The sequence below is a fragment of the Panicum virgatum genome, chromosome 4N (assembly GCF_016808335.1).
Source record: "Panicum virgatum strain AP13 chromosome 4N, P.virgatum_v5, whole genome shotgun sequence".
Lineage (NCBI taxonomy): Eukaryota > Viridiplantae > Streptophyta > Magnoliopsida > Poales > Poaceae > Panicum > Panicum virgatum.
The window spans coordinates 8,996,130-9,018,763 of record NC_053148.1 but is presented as its reverse complement, the minus strand read 5'-3'; the positions used below and the strand labels follow the sequence as shown (position 1 = coordinate 9,018,763).

General features: G+C 54.3%; 1 protein-coding gene across 1 annotated transcript; it reads right to left on the bottom strand.

Annotated features, from left to right (window-relative positions):
- Positions 1-16,508: 16,508 nt before the first annotated feature.
- LOC120670817 (cytosolic sulfotransferase 10-like) lies at positions 16,509-18,315 on the bottom strand. The gene is made up of 2 exons (XM_039950983.1): positions 17,067-18,315; positions 16,509-16,881 (listed from the first exon to the last, which is right to left on the bottom strand). The coding sequence occupies exon 1, from the start codon at positions 18,140-18,142 to the stop codon at positions 17,075-17,077; it is 1,068 nt and encodes a 355-aa protein (XP_039806917.1). The 5' UTR covers positions 18,143-18,315; the 3' UTR covers positions 16,509-16,881; positions 17,067-17,074.
- Between the last annotated feature and the right edge of the window lie 4,319 nt (positions 18,316-22,634).

Sequence of the window (22,634 nt, the reverse complement as noted above, 5' to 3'; positions counted from 1 at the left end):
AAGACTGGTGCCCTGATTTCCGGCTCCGGGGGTCCAGCGTTGACGACCGGACCCCCAGGATTGCTTGGGGAAGGAGTCCACTCCGCTATGAAATCGGCCAGGATCTGGCTCTTAACTGCATGGCGTGGCTGGAAGTCCAGTTGGAACTCGGCTAGCTCTGCCGCCCACTTGGCGATATTGCCTGTGGCATTGGAGTTGTGCAGGATCGCTCTTAACGGGTAAGAGGTCACTACGACAACTCGGTGTGCCTGAAAGTAGTGGCGCAGTTTCCTGGATGCAATAAGTATCGCATAGATAAGCTTATGCGTCTCAAGATACCTGGCCTTCGTCTCGTGGAGGACTTCACTGACGTAGTAAACTGGCTTTTGGACGGTCCGGACCCTGGTTACCGGGTCCGGCTCGCCCTTATCCACCACATCAAGTCCTTGGGCCCCCAGCGGCTCTGGGTTCCCACTGGCACAAGGCTCGTCCGGACCCCCTTGTGCGGGGTTCGGGGCTTCAGGCAGAGGTGAGGCTGACGGGCCCCCGTGTCCGGGGTCCGGCTCACCATCTTTGGCCGGGGAGACCCTGGTGTCCCCCTGGCGAGCTTGCTCCGTCCTTTTGGCGACCAGCACCATGCTGACTGCCTCCGCAGACGCAGCAAGATACAGAAACAACGGCTCACCGGGCTCTGGAGCCACCAATACTGGCAGCGAGGTGAGGTGCTGCTTCAGCTCCTGGAAGGCCTGCTCAGCCTCTTCGGTCCAAGAAAATGGACCGGACCTCCTCAATAGTTTGAAGAAGGGGAGGGCCCTCTCAGCTAGCCTCGATATGAAGCGGCTAAGAGTAGCGAGAGATCCAGTGAGCTTCTGGACATCCTTGATGCGGCCAGGAGGCCACATCGCTTCGATCGCCTTGATCTTGGCTGGGTTTGCCTCGATGCCTCGATGTGAGACCAGGAAACCCAGCAGCTTCCCCGCTGAGACGCCGAAGATGCACTTCTCGGGATTCAGCTTCGTGCGCATGGCGCGGAGCCGGTCGAAGACGAGGGACAGGTCCTCCACTAGTGTTGACACTACCTTAGTCTTGACCACAATGTCATCGACATAAACCACAACAACATCTCTAATCAGATTACAGAAGGATTTGTTCATAGCTCGTACAAACATGGGTAAGACATTCCTTAGACCATACGGCATGACAATGTAGCAATAAATCCCATCTACAGTTACAAAGGCAGTATGCTTCCTATCCTCTATAGACATCTGAATCTGGTGGAAACCAGAGTATGCATCTAGGAAAGACAAAAGGTCACACCCGGAGGTGGAGTCCACGATCTGATCGATACGTGGAAGAGGATAGGGGTCTCTAGGACATGCCTTGTTGAGGCTGGTGTAGTCGATGCACATCCGAAGCTTCCCGTTGGCCTTTGGGACGACGACCGGATTGGCCAACCACTCGGGGTGGTGGACCTCCTCGATGAAGTCGGCACGTAGGAGCTTGTGGACTTCTTCGCGGATGAAGTTTTGTCGCTCCACGGACTGCTTCCGAGGCTTCTGGCGCACCGGCGTGGCGTAGGGGTAGATCCTCAGATTGTACTCGATCACTTCCCTGGGGATCCCGGGCATCTGTGACGGTTCCCAGGCGAACACGTCGACATTTGCCCAGAGGAAAGCGATGAGCGCGTCTTCCTATTTCTCCTCCAGGTTCCCCGCGATGCAGGTGGTCCTGGTGGAGTCCGCTCCAATCTGCACCGTCTTCACGGGAACATGGTCCGGATCGGACGGTTGGACCTTGGGAGCCTTTGCAGGCGCCTTGGGCTGCGAGGTGGACGGATCCTCCTCGGAACGCGCAGCCTCTGCTGCCAGAGCATGCAGCCTCTCAACTGCAGCGACGGCAGCGGTGCGGTCGCCCTGCACGGTGAGGACTCCGGTAGGGGAAGGCATCTTCAAGACCAAATACCCATAATGAGCAATGGGCATGAAGCGGTAGAGCGCCGGCCGGCCAATGATGGTGTTGAACGGGAGGTTTACTTCCGCAACATCGAACAGAACGCTCTCTGTGCGGAAGTTCTCCTCGGTCCCGAATGTGACCGGTAGTGTGATGCTCCCCAGAGGGAACACCGGGTGTGGGCCCACTCCAGAGAATGGGCGAGAGGGAGTCAGCTTAGACTCCGGGATCTGCAGCTGCTTGAACGCTACATAGCTGATGACATTGAGGCCTGCCCCACCGTCAATCAGCACGTGATAGAGCCTTACGTTGGATATGACGGGAGCGGTGACTAGAGGTAGTACACCAGCTCCGGCCATATTCTCCGGGCAGTCGGATGGCCCGAAAGAGATGGTGGTGTTCATCCACCTCTGGTGCGGCGCCGCCTTCGGGACCCTCGGCTTCACCGAGAGGACCTCCCGGCGAAGGGTCTTCACGTCCCGTCGGGAGACAAGCTCCCAGCTTCCGCCGTACATTACGTACAGCTTCTTGCGGCGGTCGCCGTTGTCGGAATCGGAGTCATCGTCATGGTAGACGCCCTTCAGCTCTCGAGCGGGGGATTGGTACCCCAGCTCCTTCTCCCCAGCGGCGGCCCCGCTGTCGGAGGCCTTCTCCTTGCCGGCCCGCTGGCGAGGAGGAGGTGAGCCGTCTTTGGAGGACTGCTCACGCCGCCCACTGACCCGCTTCGCGAGCTTCTGGATCTCGCGGCAGTCAGCGGCGCTGTGGCGTGCGGTGGGATGCACTGGGCATGAACCTCCGCTCCCACCTTGCGGGCGAGGGCGTTTGCCATGTGCATTTTGGCCCCCAGCCGCTGCTGCCGCAGACGGCGCCGCCGCTGCAATGACTGGTCCACCAGATTGCAGTTCCCCGCGATTCTAGTTCTTGTTCTTCTTCTTCTTGCCACCGCCCTGAGCGGTAGCACTGGAGCCACCAACCTTGGCGTCTCCGCTTTGGGGGGCTGAGTGCCATGCACGACCCTCAGCGACCCTGGCACACTTGTCTGCCAGTGAGAAAAGCGTAGTGACGCTTTCCACCTCGTGCGTCGCCAGCTTCTCGAGCATCTTCTCGTCACGTACCCCCTGGCGGAAAGCAGTGATAATAGATGCATCTGAGATACGAGGAATGGTACCCCGTACCTTGGTGAAGCGCGAGATGAAGGCCCGGAGCGTTTCTCCGGGTTTTTGCCTCACAGTGTGGAGGTGTGCCTCCACACCATGCTGCTGGTACGCACTGGCGAAGTTCGCTGTGAACCTCGCACAGAGCTCTTCCCAGGACTGGATCATCTCAGGTGTGAGGTTCATGAGCCAGGTCCGGGCTGGCCCAGACAAGGCTACATGAAAGTAACTTGCCATGACGGCGCCGTTACCACCAGCCGCTGTGATGGCAGTAACGTACACCTGCAGGAACTCCGACGGGTTAGTGGTACCGTCGTACTTTTCCGGCAGGTGGGGGCGGAACTTGGATGGCCATGCCACTGCTCGGAGGTGGTCCGCCAGCGCAGCGCAGCCCACCCCAGCAACTGGTGCGCCTGGCTATATCCGGGCGTTCACCGGGGGCTTGGGTGCCACCACGTCCAAGTCGGCGTTGAGGTTACGGCCCTCAACGTTAAGACGGTGCTCTCGCGCCCTCTCAACGGAGACGCGGGCATCCTCTCCCGCGCACCGGCGGTTGAGCTCCGCCTGCAGGTCTTCTGTTCGTGCGCCCCTCATGGTAGGGGAGCGCACGGACGCCAACGCACCGCCCTGACGCTGGTGGTAAGGTACCACCGCGTTGCCGGGAGGAGGTCGTTGCCCAGTCCTTGCAGAACTAGGGGAGGCCTGAGCCAGGTGGAGGAGACGGTCAACATCGTCCTGCCACTGCTTCAGGGCATCTTGCGAGGCTGCCTCAGCCGGGGGGTTGCGAAGCAACTCCCTAGCCGCTGCCAGCGCTCCACCGCTCGCAGCTTGTGAGGGGGCCCTTGATGGGCGCCCTGACTCTTGCCGGCGAGAAGCGCGCGCTGCTGCCGACGGTGGCTGCTCCGCAGGCACAGTTGCCCCTGGAGCAGGGACACGAGGGGCGTGTGGCGTGGAGGACGCCACACCCTCCGTCATCTCTACGTCGTCCACACGAACCATGGGGGCGAAGAGGAGATGAACTGCAACCAGCTAAGATCCCCTACCTGTCGCGCCAAATGTCGTGGTGTGGAAAACCACGGCCGGGTGGCGGAAGGCACCCGCCCTAGCCCAGAGGGTGTGTACTCGGGGGTTAGCTAGTCTAGATCGATCTCACTCAAGAACACGATGAGCACAGCAAGATTTAGAGTGGTTAAGCCGGAGCGTAATACCCTACGTCCACTGTGTTTTGTATTGCCTTCCCACGAGAGTGTGAGAGTTGCTGAGAGCTTGTGTCTGTCTGAAGATGTCTTGTGCACAGCGAGCGCCTCCCTTTTATATCTCAAGGGGGTGCGTACACAGTTGTTGGGTCCCCGACAGGTGGGTCCAACGGTGTAGTATAAAATAACATATTGTTCATACTTTATGGCGTCGCAGGCAAAGGAGATATCTCTCTGGGTTCCCTTGCCTGCTCCCGGAGCCCTTCGTCCATCATGTCCTGGTGCTGTCTTGTCGGGACGGAACCTGACGCAGCCAGTGGTGTCGCCTGCCACGTAGCTTAAGCGGGCTGTGTAGCTTGCGGCGTAGGCGGCATGATGGAAAAGTGTCGTGCCGTCGTATCCATTTAATGCGGCAGACGGGCTCTGTGCGGGCGCGGCACAGGCGGCTGCACTGTGCACCTTGGTAATACGCGGTGCACAGCGAGGCCTGACAAAAGCTGTCTCGCATACCGCGGTGGCAGAGCACGCCTTGTCCACTTGCATTAAATGCAGTGGGCGCGCGAGTCTTCCAGCGGAAGGCTCGCGCTCGAGCCCGTGCCTTCGGGCCACGTGACAGCCCCGGACCCCTATGCCTGAAAAGGGGGGTCCGGGCGGTACAGGAGGTCCCGGACGCCTATGGGGGTCCGAGGCCCCGGCCGTCAGCTCGGGTCTTCCCTTGCTTAGAAGCACGTGGCCTAGTGAGGGAAGAGCCTGGCCCGTGGGGCCTGGCTATTCTGTCCCTTCCACGCAGTTACGGATAACTACGCAGGTTCTACCTTGCTGCAGTAAGAGTGGGTATCCCTGCTACAGGGTACCGACAGCTTCCTTCACCGCGGTCTCGTGCTCCACCGCCTTCCTCAGCTCTGAACGAGGAAACAAAGATAAGTCTCGGGAAATCAAGAATCAACTTAAGCAAAAAATCTCATATATTCACCCTTGATGCCTTCTTGCGCCTCCTCCAGTTGAGTCCACGCGGTGTCCGCCTGCTGCTTGAGCACAGACAGGGAGGCCTTCCTCTCCTTGAGGGCGGTTTCTGCATTGCGGATGGCCACCTCTCGAGCCTCGAGGACGACGTCCTTATCCACGAGGGTGGCGGTGAGCGTGGTGACGGCCGCCTTCTCGCGTTGAAGCTCAGCCTCCTTCGCTTCAAGTGCCTGATCCTTATGATGCAGCTCGGCAGTCTGCTCCTCAACCACCAGGGCCTTGTGCTCGGCTGTGGCTCTCTGCCTGTCATGCTCGCGGCGGGCTTGGGCCAGCTCCTCCTCCCGCACGTGGTCCCGCTCCTCCAGCTCGTCCACCCCGGGCGTTGACTTCGCTTATCTGCGTGAGCAGATGGGCGTTGTCTTCTGTAAACACGTATGCCCTGGTGTACTGACAGCCCAGCTCCTCGCTCTTGTCGAGCGACATTTGTTTCAACAGCTGCAAAAAGAAGGACGTGAGCGAGAAATCATGGAGCGCAAAGTGATAAGCATCACAGGACAATCACTTACATTCTCGGTCTGGAAGTGCTGCCCCTGGAGCACATCCAGAGCAAACCAGAGCGCGTGCTCGATGTCGCCTCTGGCCCGATCAAAGCCCTGCCAGGCCTCGGTCTCCGTCCGTTCGTTGTGGTCGAAGGCAGGGGGATCCTGGGCTTGGCTGCCGCCCAAGTCCCCTCGCGCACGGGCCTCCTGGGCAACCAAATGTTGGCGCCACCCTCGGATGTCCCCACACCAAGGACGCCCTTGGAGGCCGAAATAAATTTGGCGATCCAGGCAGTGGTGCCAGCCGCGGCCACCGGGTCGATCTCCTCCGAGTCCCCAAACTCTTCGTCCGCCGGCGCCTCCACCGCGGGCGTCGTCTGCGACACCGCCGACGCTGTGGCACCCTCGGCCCCTACCCTCGTGAGCTCTGGGGTGAGGGACTCTTCCTCCTCCTGGCCTGCGAGGTGCTCCGAAGCATCCCCGCCAGTCTCTCCTCCCCCTCCTGCTCCTGGCTGGACTCAACTTTGGCTTCCAGCTGGGCGGTGTCCTCCGCGTCGCCTCTGCCGGGCTCGACTCCAACATCCGGCCGGGCGGTGTCCTCCGCGCTGTCCCGGCCGGTCTCCTCCTCGGCGTTGGCCCGAGTGGCCATTACTGAGGCACTCTGGTCGGCGTCGTTCCCGCCCTCCTATGCTCGGGCCTGCTAGGCTAATTGCCCCCCCGGTCAACCGCCTACCAGAGCGCCTCGGTAGCCGCCTCAAGCGACTAGGACCCTCTGGTTGGGGGCTGCAGCACAGAATGCGGCATCGCACTCACCCCGATCTTGAGGGCCTTGGTTGGCGCAAGGCGGACCGGATCCTTAGTGGTGGCCCTGCAGCTGGACCAAGGGCGGAGAGAATGCCGGAGTCAGCAAGATCGGGGAATCGAACAAGCAAGTACAAAAGGCGGAATTTAGATCACTTACTCTGACAGGGAGCTCAGTTTGCGCTTGCCCGAGCCTCTCCTCTAGGATCGCGGCACGCTGCCGACTCCCGACGCCCGGCCTGGGGATATCGCCCTCGGGTCGGCCTGAACCCTCGGGGCCATCTGCCCCGGCGTCTCCGTGCTCGCCGCAGACGTCCCGCCGCCCATCAATGCCGTGGACGTGGGTGTCTGCTTGCTCGTCGCCGGCGAGGGCAACCTCTACCCCGCCACAGGCACGGGCGACCTTTGCCCCATCGCCAGCGCGGGTGAATCCCTGCCCGCCGCGGGCGCGGGCGACCTCTGTCCTGTCGCCGGTGCGGGCGACCTCTGCCCCGCCGCTGGCGTGGGCGACCTCTGCTCCACCCTCGCTGCGGGCGTCACTACAAGTGTTGCTGGCGCGAGCCTCCTCTCGCCCATGGTCATTGTCGATGCCTTGACGCTGGCCCCTCGCTAGGCCGACGGTGTACTTGCACCTGTCTCCTCCTCGAAGTCGTCAGACTCCGAGAAATGCACCCCGCCGGTCGAGGAGTCTTCCTCCTTAGTGGACTCAGGCATGGACAGCGGTGGGACGCCCTCCTCCGCGCTTTGGTGCACGCCTTGTCGTGGTTCTTCTTCCTCTCTCTCTTCCTGGCGGCGGTCTCCTTCGCCTTGTCCTTCCTCTTCTTCACCGCCTCTACGTGCAGGCGGTTTGCTTCGCGAGCCTCTGGAAGCGGGGGCTTCGAGATGTAGCCTTCGCGGCTCAATCCCTGCAAGCACGACCGGGATCACAAGCAAGAAGTAGGGGATGGGACGAAGCGAAATCAACGACAATCGAAAGCCAGACTCACCAGACTAATGTACCCCTTTTCGGGGCGCATCTTGATCTTTCAGAGATCCTCGGGGTCGAAGGGGAAGTGCGCCACCGCGCTCCTCGCCCTCTGAGCAGCGACGTCGAGGGGGAGCAGCTCGCTCAACATCCTCGAACCCTCGGCCGCAGCCTCGGGGGTCTGGTCAAAGATCGGCAACCTCCTCTCCATGAGGGGAATCGCCCTCTGCCGATGGAAATTCGTGATGACGGCGGTTGCCGTCAGCCCCTTCTTCACCAAATGCTGCAGCGCATCGATGAAAACCTCGAGCCTGGCTTGGAGCTCATGGATCGCCCCCCAACCCCACGAGTCCGGCTTCTCCCGGAGCACCTTGTTGGTGAACGCCGGGAGCCGCTCGTTGTCGTTGGTAGGTAGAACCACCCTCGGGTCCACTCGGCATTGTTCGTGGTCATCTTGCTGGGGATGTACAGATTCGCCCTCTGCCCGCGCACATGGAGCATAAGGCCACCAGCGCGGGCGTACCTCCTCGGCTGGCCCTGGACGGAGTCGGTATAGAGCTCGCCGCGGAACAGATGCACCCACAGGTCCCAGTGTGCCTCCACTCCCAAGTAGCCCTCGCAGAGGGCGACGAAGACCGCCGCTTGCGAGATGGCATAAGGGGTAAAGTTGTGCAGCTCCACCTTGTAGTAGTCGCAGAGCGCGCAGACAAACTTGCCGACAGGGACGCCGAACCCTCGCTCATGGAGCCGCACGAGGCTTAGGATGTAGCCGCTCGGGGGTTTCGGAACCTTCTCCTCCACCCGCGGAGTGATCCACACAGGCCGCGACGGATCGGTGTTTGGTGGCAGGAGCCCGTCGCCGACCAACCCCCCCAAGACCGCCTCGGTGGCGGAGGACTTCCCCCATGGCAGCGGCTCCTCGTACCGCACCATCACTTCGAATCTGCGGGGGACGTGGGGAACAGGCTCGAGTGAAGGCTAAGGTGTGCTCGCTTCTCTCTTCTTCCTCCTCTCGCTTCTTGGCTCTGCGCTCTGGATGCAGGGGAGGCGAAGAAGGCAGAGGAGGCGAAAGCAAATGGCCAGATGAGCTGAACGGATCCCCCCTCTCTCACTTTTATTCACCGCATAGGGCGGATTCACCGCAGCGGCCCCAAATCTACCGCATTAAATGCGGGAGATTTCGCAGCCACCGACTGCTGGGCTCCACGCCCGCGGAGACCCCCACGCGCACGCGCAGCAATAGTCGCGGTGCGGTAACCGACGTGGGCGGCGGCACTGTAGCGTCGTCTCATCAGCCGGCCACCACCCACGCCTCTCCACATGCTCGAGACGACTGCCTAAAAAGGCGTGCCCGCACCACACCGCACCGCACGCACCAGGCCACGTCGCCCGCGACCAGCGACTTCGCGCCGTTTGCAAACCGTGACAGAATATTCCCTCCGGGGGTTCCTTACCGTCGAAGTAACTTTATTCCGAGGCCTTACTGATCAGGGGTTCGAAGCTTGGCCCGCCGAGGGTTCGACAGGCGCCCCAGATCACTAGAGTTAGGGACTACATAGGCGTGCCGTACAAGCCACTCTCGAACGTAGAGTTCGAGACGCCCTACGCCGTGTTCAAGGCCAGCTGAGGGTGCCTAGTAGGGGATCCCATCGGGGGAGAGCATCGAGCCCTCGGACCCTATCGAATGAGTCCGAACCCCACCTAGCGAACCTTTGCGAGTGTTTTATGTGACGTGTCCACAAACCACAAGCCGACCCTTATCGAACGGGGCACAGACATCCACTTGAACCACTCGCTAACAGCTCACCGAAGCAACCATGGCTCGCGGCCCGAGCATGGGTAGCATGGCACGCTTCACCCCTCCTCCCTACGGAAGGGCGACGAGGGTCGTAACGAAAAGTCGAGGGTCCCCTGAATGCCTTCACGCAGGCCAGGGCTCGGGGGCTCCTCGAACACCGCGTCTCAGGCCGCACCCTTGAATGAATCGGCTACCATCGATTGTGAAATCCCACGTGTCGAACAGACCTCCCGCGCTTGCACACGCCTGTTGGATTGATCAACAGAATTGCGGGCCGGCTGAAAGGAACGCCGAGGCCGGTTGAAAAAGAAGCTGGGTGATTGCCGCACCTAATCGACCATGCAGGGCGACATTTATAGCCCTTGGACGAGAGCAAGCACTCCTCCAAGGCCTCGGGGGCTACACCCGCAGGTGCGCTGACGCGCCCCCACGGAGGAAACTTCACACATTCGAGGATCAAAACCCCAGCCTAGCGCCCGAGCCTTCTCCTCGTTCCCGCTAGTGTTGGGTTCGGGGTCAGACCAATCTCCACCCCACAGCCCCCAGCTCCGAGTAAGGCCGCAAGCACCCGACTCTTCTCCTCGCTTCCATATGGCTCCGCAACCCGGCTCGAACCTTCCCGTCGGTGCGGCGGTGACACCCCCAGCGGCAACGCCATAGTGCTTGAGGCGACTATGATCTGCATAGACAACTCGAAGTGGCCTTACCGCCGTTTCTCTGTCGGCAAACTCCGATCTTGAACTAATCTCCTCCAGCAGCACCCGCAGGCGCGCCGACACGCCCCAGCGCGGAAAACCAAACCCCCACGGTCAGCACCCGAGTCGTGCCCTCGAAGGATCAAGCCTCTGCAGGGCTGATGCTCATCCCAACAAAGGCTCGGGGCTACTGTCGGGTACCACGAGTAGGGGCACCCTAACCAGGGGACTAAATCGCCCTCAAAACGCAAAACACGTGTTCAGCAATCGGGCCTACAAAGGTCTACAGTCTTCTTCCGATCCGAAGGGAACGAAAGGCTCCAAAGAGGCCCACTTTGCACTCGGCCTGCGGCCCGGCTCCACAGTGCAGCCCATCCGAACCCCCCCCCCCCCCGAACCCGTAGAGCCACCTCCGCTTCGCTCGAGGCCTTCCCGCCGAGACCCTCGATGGCGAGCTACGACTCCGCCTTGCTCGAGGGTAGCGAATCTACCCTCGGGAAGGCGGATCAACTCCGCCTCGCTCGAGGCCACCCCTCGACAAGGGGAACTAGTAACCCATCTGCTCACCGCCCTCCGGATGGGGGCATTAAAATGCCAACCACTCCCTCGCAGCACCCTGATCAGATGGCGTCAGGCCACCATGCTGTATAGCAACGGTGACCGGAGTCCCGTCTACCAACTCCGGTCACCGCTCCGCCATCTCCGGCACTGTGGTGCCACTGTGGGAACCTGCGATTCTCTGTGTGAGACGTGCTCGGCACTGCTCCCGTCGCTGTGCTGCCTACTCCGTGTACTTTCCCCACTGCGGAACCCTCGATCGGCATGGGCGCGACTCTCGAACGCGGCCCGGGCCTTGACCGAAGCAAGACTCCCGCCTGCAGGACCCTCGAGACGCCGTCACGACAAGCACGGAGGACGGTACCCTCAACAGGAGACGCCATGACGCCCACAGAAGCCACAGGGACACCAGCGCAATCTCCGCAAGCCTAGGACGACCACCATGCCCGGCGCCTCACTCTCCAGTACGGCACAATGTACTTTCTACAGTACGCATCCACTGTACACCCCCGATTCGGGGAGAAGACGACGACGACTAACCCCCCCCCCCCCCCCCGTACATGTACTCCGCCCCTCCTTGATTCTATAAAAGGGGAGGCAGGCTCTATTCTCTAGACAATCTCTGGCCAACCACGCTCACGCACAACCAGCTCCTTAGCTTCGCTCGCTCGATATTGGCACTCGCCTCAATCATCTAGCAGAGACTTGGGAGCTTCCCTCCCTCTCTCGCCTCGCTTGTATCCCCTACTACAAGTACCCCGGTGCAAGATAGTACAGTGCACTCGCACACCCTTGCTGGACGTTCGGCCCCCGCGGCCGGAACCAGGATAAACATGTGCGTTCCTATGTTGCCTCTTGCATCAACCATCCAGGGTGAGGGATCACACAGAATCTTCACTGGTTTGTGCCAGACCGTCGGGTCTGGACACCGACAGTTGGCGCGCCAGGTAGGGGCAGCGCTGTGTGACTTTTGTCTTCGTTCTCTCTTGTTCTCTGGATGGCAGACGAGCCACGCCTACTCCCGGCGGGCACGGTGCTTCGGTTCGGGAGCCTCGACTTCATCGCGACCGGCAACGGTTACGACATGGAGCTTCTCCCGTCCGAGGCCAACCCCAACACTCTGACTCCACCGCCCCAGCGCAGGAGGCGCTCGAGCCAGCGCGCGCGACAAGCACATATGGAGCGGCACAGAGCGGCATGCCTTGCTACCCCCACGTGGGTAGAGGTCGGCACGTCGCAGCCTATAGCCGCGGTGGGGGACGTCACCACCTCTTCACCACCACCGAATGCGGCCTCTGTGCTTCCCAAGGAGGGTGCGACTACGCCATCGCCCTTTCCCTTTGAGATGCGCAACTCCACTACGACCTACGCCTCTTCGATCAACACCAACATGAGCACGTACGAGGATCTGCCAGGTCATCACCTCCTCTCGGGCCGCAACCTCATTGCGTCATCACCCGACGACTCCTACCCCGACACTACCGACGACATCAACTTCTTCATGGACAACCTCGCGGCCACGGAATGGGACTACTCCGGGGTTCGTGACCTCGATGCTTTCCGGTCATTTCAGCTTGTCGCGAACTACTGCCTCACCTGCTTTGAGGACTCCAGCAAGGGGGATTACGATCCCACTCGGGAGTGCTTCATGGTCGAGCTAGCGGATGGGGCTATTGACGATGCGCCGAGCGACGACGGGAACAACGAGGAGCCCCCACCAGCAAACCAAGCGGCGGTGCCTGCCGCGAACCCAGCTGCGTCGGCAGGCACGGCGGCGCGACCCGGGCTTTGACCGAAGCAAGACTCCCGCCTGCAGGACCCTCGAGACACCGTTACGACAATCACGGAGGACGGTACCCACAACAGGAGACGCTATGACGCCCACAGAAGCCATAGGGACACCGGCGCAATCTCCGCAAGCCTAGGACGTCGCCCAGGACGACCGCCACGCCCGGCGTCTCACTCTACAGTACGGCACAGTGTACTTTCTATAGTAGGCATCCACTGTGCGCCCCCGATTCGGCGAGAAGACGACGACTTCTAAAACCCCCCGTACGTGTACTCCGCCCCTCCTTGATTCTATAAAAGGGGGGAGGCGGGCTCTATTCTCTAGACAATCTCTGGCCTACCATGCTCACGCACAACCAGCTCCTTAGCTTCGCTCGCTCGATATTGGCACTCGCCTCAATCATCTAGCAGAGACTTGGGAGCTTCCCTCCCTCTCTCGTCTCGCTTGTATCCCCCACTACAAGCACCCCGGTGCAAGATAGTACAATACACTCGCACACTCTTGCTGGACGTACGCCCCCCGCGGCCGAAACCAGGATAAACCCGTGCGTTCCTGTGTTGCCTCTTTCATCAACCATCCAGGGTGAGGGATCACGCAGCATCTTCACTGGTTTGTGCCGGACCGTCGGGTCTGGACATCGACACATGGTATGCCCGAAAGTTGTAGAGCCACCCTATTGCTATTGTCAGATGCGTTGTGTTCCGAACATATCTCGTGATTACGTGATTTTTGGCCAAAGGTATTGGTCTTGTAAAAATATCGAGAAAGTCTCAAAAGAAGGTGCAATATTACATGTATAGATATATTTTTTAAATATATTTGTCTAGTGCTTTTTGTTTTTTATAATAAATTTGTTTTGTTTTTTGTTTATGAAAGCACGCCAGTGATGAGACGCATACTCATTATTGTCATTTCCATGAGTGGATTGACACGTGGATCACTCATCGTGATCAGCAATATATGGCGTGGTTGAAGAAGGTGGATGATGATGTACGCAAGTGCGAGCGCGAGAAAGCAGAACGGGTGGGACGTGATAAGGGTACTGGCCGTGAATGATGGATGTTGTACTGCTCCGTTTCATTCGGATGAATCCTGCTGTCAGAATAAGTTAGGTTCCTTCCCGACCAATATATTGCGTGTTTGTTTCCGGAAGCCTCTTGTGGCGTCCTATGTATTGTTTTTCGCTGCGTGCTTCATATGTGTACTTGTTGTAGTATCCGACACTCGCTAAGTAATACGGCCAACATTTATTTCTCATCTCGTACAATTCCCAGCGCCAACCATGCTCACGTTGCCTTGGAACTTCACCAGAAACTTTGATCCTCCAGTGACTTGGGTCAACTTGCAGAAAATTATGGATCCAACCTAACATATCCCCATGTCTCATGTGAAACGGATTGTTCACAGTTGTATCTACATACTGAAACTGATTTAAATTTACCCCGAGTCACAATAATTGATGAACCCATTGCCATGATGAACTCTGATATTTACTACGAATTCATCCCAGCTATTGAATGACACGGTACGAAATTAGCCATGCACATGCACCCGTAACATTATGTCTATTTATTTAAGTTTTTCCCAACCAAACTTTCTGCATTAATATCGTAGACAATGTTGTATGCTTAAACTACAAACAATACTGCCACAATCATGGTTCAAAACTGAATCCCTGTACTCAACTCACTAGGTTTTGTCACGATTTACGGGATTACGGACACCGTCTAGAGTAAATTCGTCTATATACTCAACTCACTATTTATGAAATATTAAACAATTGCACAAATATATATACTGATACGCTATGAATAATAGCCTCATGTGACTGTATTTAAAAAACAAGGAATAAATAATCTCACCTTCCCCAAACGAGGTAGACGTCTACGCGTTGCCGGAACGGTGTTCGGATTGACGAAGCAAAAAACAGAAGCCGCACGCGCGGCGCAAAATGTGCCCGACCGCCCGCGGGCGCGGACCCGGCCACCCGCTGCGCGGCGCCGGCCGCTCCTCAATCCGGCCAGGGGCGGCGCTTCGGCGCCCAGACAGGGACCATGGCCCTTGAGCGGCGGCCGGACCGCTGGGCTTGAGGTCGCAGCTTGGCCCATGATGAGAGACGAAACAACGCAGGAGAGGGGAGGGGATGACACCGGCAGGGATTTTTTTACCGACCGTTGACTACGAACTGCCGGCGCCCGGTTTCGGCTAACCGGTCCGGTTTGACCGGTTACCGGTAAAAATCGGTTAAACTCAAATTTGAATTCAAAACCCGCAGTTATACCGGTTTCGAACGACTAACCGGCCGGTTAGACCGGTTTACCGGTCCGGTTTGACCGGTTACCGGTCGGTTTGAACGGTAACTGACCAAATTCAATTTTTTTTCTTTTTTAGTTTAAATTCAAATGCCCGCAAAAGTATACTAAATGAATGTTTGTATAATATGTTTTAGTCTAAATGAACCCTCCAACCCTTTTTTTACTACTTTTACATTGTATTTGTATATTTTTGTATGCACGTTTTTTTGTTTAACTTCAAATGCTCGCAAAGTATACTAAATGAACGAATATTTGAAAATTTTTGACACTATTAGATTCGTCACAACTTGAAGTATTTTTAAGAATTTTTTTGGGATTTTTCCATTTTTTGGAATTCAAATTTAAAATTTGAATTTGACCCGGTTTCTAACCGCCCGGATCCGGAACCGGGCCGGGCCGGTTAGACCGGTAACCGCGGTAACCGGTCCGGTTCCGAACGGTTTTTTTAACCCTGGACACCGGGGAGCAGAGAGAGAGGACTAAATTGGAGAAATAGGACAATGTAGGGGGATTTTTTTAAAATGTTTGCCAGCTAGCATTGCACTGCTGGAATTTTAGTGGGCTTGGCTCGTTAAGAATTTTAGAAATTCCAATAAATCTCAAAGGCCCATGTGTGTGCAAAAAAAAGTGGTGTAAGATTAATCTCATCTTGCTAGTGGAGGAGTGAGATGACCAACAAAAATATGGAGGTTGTCTCTACTCCTACAAGCTATGTGATGGGGGAGAGAAGAGAAACACCACATGCACACCATGCCTCGCCTCGCCAGGCCGGGACAGGGCGTGCTCACACGACACCTGCGTGTTGAGGTGGTGCGGCTTTCTTTTGCAGTTTTATTTTTTTTAGTGACTTGAGCTCTAAGTCTGCGAGATATAGAAACTTAATCGTCTGGATCATGAACGCAACGCGATGTTGGTTCGGCTTCCCTGTATATATGACCCATCGGCCTCCACTAAAAGACATATCAATTCGACCTAGGGTTTCGATTCCTCTCGCTGCTGCGCCGCTGCCGTAGGCGTATCCATACCAAGCGCCGGCGTGTACCGGCAAATGGGGGAGCAGGTCTCCGGAACCCTTCGCCCTTGGGATCTTGCACTGGGAGAGGACGAATAAGATTTTTAGAAAGCGCCTCGCGTCAAGATTTTCACCATGGTGTGTTTTCCTCCCAACTCCGGCGCCTCAAGGGCCAACAGCCTTCGCTGGCTCCAGCAGCACCGAATCGTTGTCGTCAACTCTCCTGCCATCGTCGACGCTCTTGCCAAGACTCGGTACGTATTCCGTGATCCAATTTGTTTCATAATCATGTATCGTAAGATCTTGGCTGTACTGCTTATGCTGTCTAGTTTGTTAGATCTATGCATGCTTATCATGATTTTTTCATACGGAATTTAATACAGTGATTGTCTATTTTCTCAGCAGGCATGTGGCATGCCACGTAGGCATCGGAAGCTTGCGTGGCACATTTGGGACCTTGAATGAGCCGCTTAATACGGTTTAGGGATTCAAATGAACGATTTGAGAGTCTGGAGATCTAAGTGAAATCGGGAGACAAGTTTCGTGAGACAAGTTTAGGGACCTGATGTGCTATTTACTCTTTTTATGATAGAATGGGACTTGAATTTTGATCCGATCCTTCACGGGACAAACCATTTCCCTCAGTTTGTTACTCTATTCTAGTGCAGTGTTGCTGGCATCTTGTTTGCCCTTTGCACCGTGGGTCGTTAGACTTTGGTTTTGTTAATGTGTTTTTAGAAGCAATATGCTTGGCAGTTTGCGTACTGCATTTGTGTGTTAGGTGTAGACATTCGATTGACAATGTTTAAGGCCAGGATATTCCTTATTCTAAAAAATTCTCTGAATTTGAGCTCAATCGGACAGCAAGCAAGCACTTATCTAGATTATCTATACTATTAAAAAGAAAGACGGCACCAGCAAAAGTGCCCAACAAATCCATGTACCAAGTTCTCACAGCTAGGTCTCGCACAAACAAGCAAAAAAAAATATATATTTTTGAAAGGAACAAGCTAAGAGTTTGTTCCAAACCTTTGCAGAATACAATACGTCTTTTCGGTTTGCACGGGTCATTTTCAGTTCCAGCACGCCATCCCACTCAAAACAAACTCACGGTAATCTCGTTGGAAAATCATCTCCAAACTTTATTCATCCACGACGGTGAAAACAACTGAAATTTATGATTTAGCGAAGTAAAAAAAAGATAAATAGAGCTAGATTGTTTCATCCATAGATGCGGATTTATTTTAGAACAAATTTTAAACTCAATAAGTGCATTTATTTTGGGATCTAGGAAGTATGATTAAACTAGTAAATACTTGTGCTTTCCAATTTTCGAGTACCACACGTCCATACCTGATCGATCACCTAGTTAGAAACAGTTGGTGACGATAAGACGATAAGTCCAGTCCAGACCCCTGCAACGCGTCGCCCACGATCTTATCAAGTTTTTCCGCCATCTCCGGTGTTAGGTGATTGCTCCAATCCCCAATCACCCCCATGCGGAAGTAGGTCTCGTTCTTCACAGCCAGATGATTGCTCCCGTTCTTGTTCACATCCATGCTCTTCAACTCACCCAGGCTGCAGAGCTCCACGATCGCATCGACCAGCCCTCCATCCTCCTCCTCGGAGAACGCGCACCCCATGAACTCCGCCAGCTTCCTCAAGCTGCTCGCGGGCTCGCGCAGCATCTCCTCGTACCTGAGGAACAGCACCTTGCCCGGCCTCCTGAAGCTTTCCTCCCAGTACTCGAGGGCGTGCTGCCAGTGCGGGCCATTGATGCAGCGACCCTCGCAGAAGAGATCGAACGCCTCCTGGAGGGTGTACGACTGCACGTCCAGCCCGAACATCGCTGATGTTTTCTTGGTGAAGAGCCATCCGGAGACCAGCACATCTTTGGGGTTCCGACAGATGTACACGATCCCCGACCCCTCCCCTCGGCCTCCCCTGATGCGGTCCGGCAGCAAGGAGTAGGGCAAGTGGGTGGCGAGCACGAGCGGAGAGCGGAGCGCCGCCGCCGGCTCATCTTCTGTGTCGTCGGCACCGCTCGCCCCGAGGAACCTCACGCAGCTGTGGGGGTTGCGCCGGCGGAGTGGGTGATCGGCGTCGGATGGCGGGTGCGCGGCCCGGTTCAACGTCGCGAAGGCGAGGGCCTTGAGCAACGTGGTGCCGGACTTGGGGAAGCTGGTTAGAAAGATGTCGTCGGGCCTGGGCTCGAAGTGGGCGTGGATGGCTGGGAAGTACCCGGTGAGGGCTTTCTCGGACAGCCAAAAACCCTTGTAGCAGCGGAGATGGAACGATGGCAGGCACCGCGTCTCGAGGGGGAGGGAAGGGAGGATCTCGGCCAGGTCGCCGTGAGGCGTGGCAAGCCGAGGAGGAACTAGGGTTGATGCTGCTGCTGTAGCGGCGCCGGTGTCAGCAGGTGCAGCCATGGCAGGGATTGCTGCAAGCACGATATATATTTCTAGCAAGATTATTACAAGAGCGGGGAGGAAGTCTGTGCTATGCCCCCAACCCAACCGCACCGTGCGCGAGACATACAGGCGGGGGCGGGGGAGCCTTGCTCTTGCTGCTTACTCCTCCGTGACGCAACCTGCCCATGCTTGTTCCAATCGAAGCAGCTGGTGGCGATGGAGCGAGCCCTTGTCGAGTACTCGAGTTAGGTAATAGTCCCTGTACATGTTTCGTCAGGAGCAGTACGGTAGCACGTGTGGACGAAGCTGTCTTCTACGGATCCGCATGGGTTGCATTCAGTGCATCTTTTTTTTTAAGGAGCAAACTCTGCTTTAAATTGAAAGCAATAACAAGGTACAGCGCGAAGCGTTATACAAACCCAAAACACGCACCGGGGAGACCAGTTTACAGCGAAAGGACATGAGCATCTGCTCAACCAAGTCGGCAACCGAAGAAAAGACACTAGATGAAGCCGATGTCCGAAACGTCCGACGTCGCTGGGAGGAAGCCCATCGCCCACGATTTAAGGCGTTCCGTCAGCTCTCTAGCCTTGTCACGATCAGAAGCTTTTGATAGTGGGATCCAGCGCTGTAAAAAAGCCGATGCCAACATGAAAAGGTTGGATACAACTGTTAGGGAAAAAAAAATACTCGATGGCCATTTTATTGCGATTGGTCCAAAGTGTCCATGCTATACACGCAAAAAGGAGCATGCCGAAGAGTTTAGGTAATTTACATTTACTAGGGACCCAGGACACGCACCAATCTTCCCAAGAGATTAGCTGACCTGTCCAACCCAAGGCATGACCAATCCCTATCCAAACGAAACGAGCCAACAAGCACTGAAAAAGGATATGATCAACAGTTTTCGGATTTTGACAGGGACAGCAAAGATGGCTCTCCCACCAACCCCTGTGTTTCAGCGCTGTGGCAGTTTGTAATCTATCATTACTTACCTACCAGAGGAAGATTTTAATCTTCAGAGGAACCCGAACATTCCAAATACTACCAGACTCTTTCAGCATCACACCCCTGTTGGTGATGAAAGAATAGAGGGACTTGGTAGAGAAAGTTTTGGATTTCTCCAGGGATCAAAGAATATTGTCTTGCCCATCAGTTAAGGAAGTATGATTAAGCATCAATAGTAAATCATCAAGACTGTGCTTCTCAGAGATAGACAGACTTCTTCTAAAGGAAACACTCCATTCAGTGACATCCCAGTAATCTATCACCCTTTGCCTTAGGATGACTGCACATCTGATAGAGTTCGGGGTAAAGAGTCTGGACAGGGACATTTCCTATCCAAATATCTTTGCAAAAGGAGGTATCCCTCCCATCCTTAACCTGATACATGGCCCCCCCATTTAAACAGATGCTTGATCTTACGCAGACTTTGCCAAAACTGTGACGTGTCCGCACACTGGGTTGAAAAGAAGGACCCTGAGCACAGATATTTGTACTGAATGATATTAAACCACATCGCATCCGACCCCTTCAGATCTTCTTGATCCATTTGGCCAGCAAGCATTCATTCATGATCTTAGTGTTGATCGTGCCCAAACCCCTCTTGGTTTCTGGGTCTACAAATGGTGTCCATTTTGACCACATTCAGTGCATCTTAGTAGCATGGATCCGCTTGTCTAGCTGAGAGATCTCATCTGCCCGACACATGAAAAGTTCGATTAGGCCCCATGAGTCCATTACGGATGGCAAGCTAGCTAGCTAGCAAGCCAGCAAGCCAGCAACCCCACTTCGAGATAAGAAGCTTATTATTAGCAAAAGGAAGGGACAGAGCATACTCCCTGTATGTAGAAAAACGCAAAGTATTACTGCAAGCTATGGTTTTAAATAGCGGGCTATAGCTTCGCTATAGCCCCGCTATAGCTTTTTTAGAGGGTTCTCGCTACGCTATTTGTATTTGTGCCGCTATGACAGCTATGGACGCTAAATTGGGCTATAACTGTGCTAAATAGTATAGTTTTAGCTCCGCTATAGCCTTTATCCTTAGCTTAGTGCTACTGTTTTGGTCTTTTGGACAAATAAATATTTGATTGTATGATTTTTATTGCATTATCAACTTAAGTAATGTTCTCATAGCTCTAGAAACATATTTATGTTTATGAAATTCGCTAATTACTATATTTTTGTGCATCTATTATTTGTATTTTTCATGGTTTAGTAGTAAACCGCTATTTGTCATAGCCCGCTATAGCCTCTTAGCCTCGGAAAAAAAATAAGCCGCTATGTATTATAGCCTGCTATTTAAAACCATGCTGCAAGCTCGTGATGGCATGGACTGCCCTACAAAAAATCGTAGGCAGGGATGCCCAGTTGCGGAGAAAAAAGAGTTCGGTCCATCTTGCATGCATTACTTGTTAGACATCAACCTCAACACTTGTTCAAAATCACAAACAACCTCCCGGTGACAGATAAGTTAATTTGTTTTTTTAAAGACAGATAAATTAAAGGTTGCAGATGCAAGGGTTCCATCGTGCGTGTTTGTTCTAATACAAGTTTTTTCACATCTGCCATAAAACAAATACGAAATTTGATTCCGGCGTCAAGTGATTGCTCCAATCTCCAATCAGCCCCTTGAGGAAGTAGGCTTCCTTCTTCATGGCCAAATAATTGCTCCCGGTTTTATTTGCCTCCATGCTCTTCATTTTAAGAGGGCATTCTTTCCTTATTTTTTCATTCAGTTTGGTGTAACCTACTTACGCGGGTTCGAATAATTCTAAACTTGTGGTGAGCAAAATTTATTGTGCAAAGTAAGGACATTGATTTTTGTATGGTCGGTGATGTGGCCGCCCGGAAGGTGCTCATGGAGGAAGGACGTGTCGTATTTATATTTACAGGTTTTGGAACATATATAAAAGTTTAACGGATAAAGTTTTGATAATTCCACCAGGTGCCTGGTGCAAAGATTTAAGTTTCCATAATTTCACCAGGTACTTGGTTTGCACCGGATATTTTGCCTCACTTGTTAGAGTTCAGCCTCAACACTTGTTCAAAATCAGAAACACCCTCCCGGTGATAGACAAATTAAAGGCTACAGATGCAAGGTTCCATCATCGTACGTGTTTGGTCTAGCTCAAAATTTTCACATCTGCCATAAAAGAAGCACGGGTTTGTTCCAGGCTTTTCATTTTTGTGACTAATTGTCTGATCCGACTTCATAGAGTTGCACTGGAGTATCTCAATCTAAACTAAGTCGAGGATCTCAACTGCAACCTTTATTCCCATCTGCCAGGCCGGCCACACATGCTATTCATTCACGATGGCGAAAACTGAAAAGTACAGTAACCAGATTTTGACGTTCTGATACAAGCTGTTTCTAGTAACACACCTGATCGAACGGCCAAAGATCGTTGGCGAACTGGCCTAGCTTTCCTGCCAAGTCCGGCGTCAAGTGATTGCTTCAATCACCAATCAGCCGGAGCCCCTTGCGGAAGTAGGCTTCCTTCTGTATGGCCAAATAAATTATTCCCAGTTTTTGCTTACCTCCATGCTCTTCATTTTGAGAGGAAGATCTTTCCTTATTTTTCGTTCCTTTTGGTATAACGTACTTACTCGGGTTCGAACCCTAAACTCGTGGTGGGCGAAGTTTATTCTTAAATTATTAACTCTTTTGGTATTTACGTTTATAGGTTTGCAAATGCAAAATATAATAAGTTGGGAGAGCTTTCCTTCTCAAAATATTGAGCAAGTATCATAAAACGGGCCCATGAGCCGATATTTATCAACAGGCGCGCCTGAAAAACAGAGGGGGCCTAGCCCGCAACCGGGTAACTAAATCGGCCTTCTTCTCTCCTCCTCCTCCTCCTCCCCCCATTGGGTTCCAGCCCACCAGCCCAACATGACATCACTGTTCAGCCCAACGAGCCGGTCAGCTGGCAGCGGCGGGCGCCCACCCGCTCCCATGAAGACGGAGATCCGGGCCCACCCGGCACCCACCCACCTCACGTCACGTGAAAGCGCGGCGGCCTGGCAACCGTCTCCCGTGCAGTCGGTGTACGTAAGGATGGATTGGGATTTTATTCGAATGTGAGATTTTTAGTTATTTTTTTATTATGGACAAATAAAATATAGAATTTACTATGTAAATTCATAGTCTTCTACTCCCTCCTTCCCCGTTTATAAGGCATACACGTATATCAAGATTCAAACTTTCTCATCTTTGACTAATAATTTGACTATTAAATTTTTGTTTTTATAATGTAAATTTCATATGATTGGATTCATAATCAAATATAGTTTACAATGATTATAAATTTATAATAAAAAATGATATAATATATGATAAATAAATGGTCAAAGTGTTGTTTAGAAGACCGTGTCATGTTCCACCATGCCTTATAAACGGGGAAGGAGGGAGTATTTAACATTGATCTTGTAAAGATTCATAAAAACTAAACCTCAAATTTATCATATATATTCTCAAATAATAGATATAAAAATTCGAATACGAATC

Bases quoted from the DNA above. Each gene is read 5' to 3' on its own strand.
- LOC120670817 (XM_039950983.1), bottom strand. From the start codon at position 18,142: ATGGCTGCACCTGCTGACACCGGCGCCGCTACAGCAGCAGCATCAACC.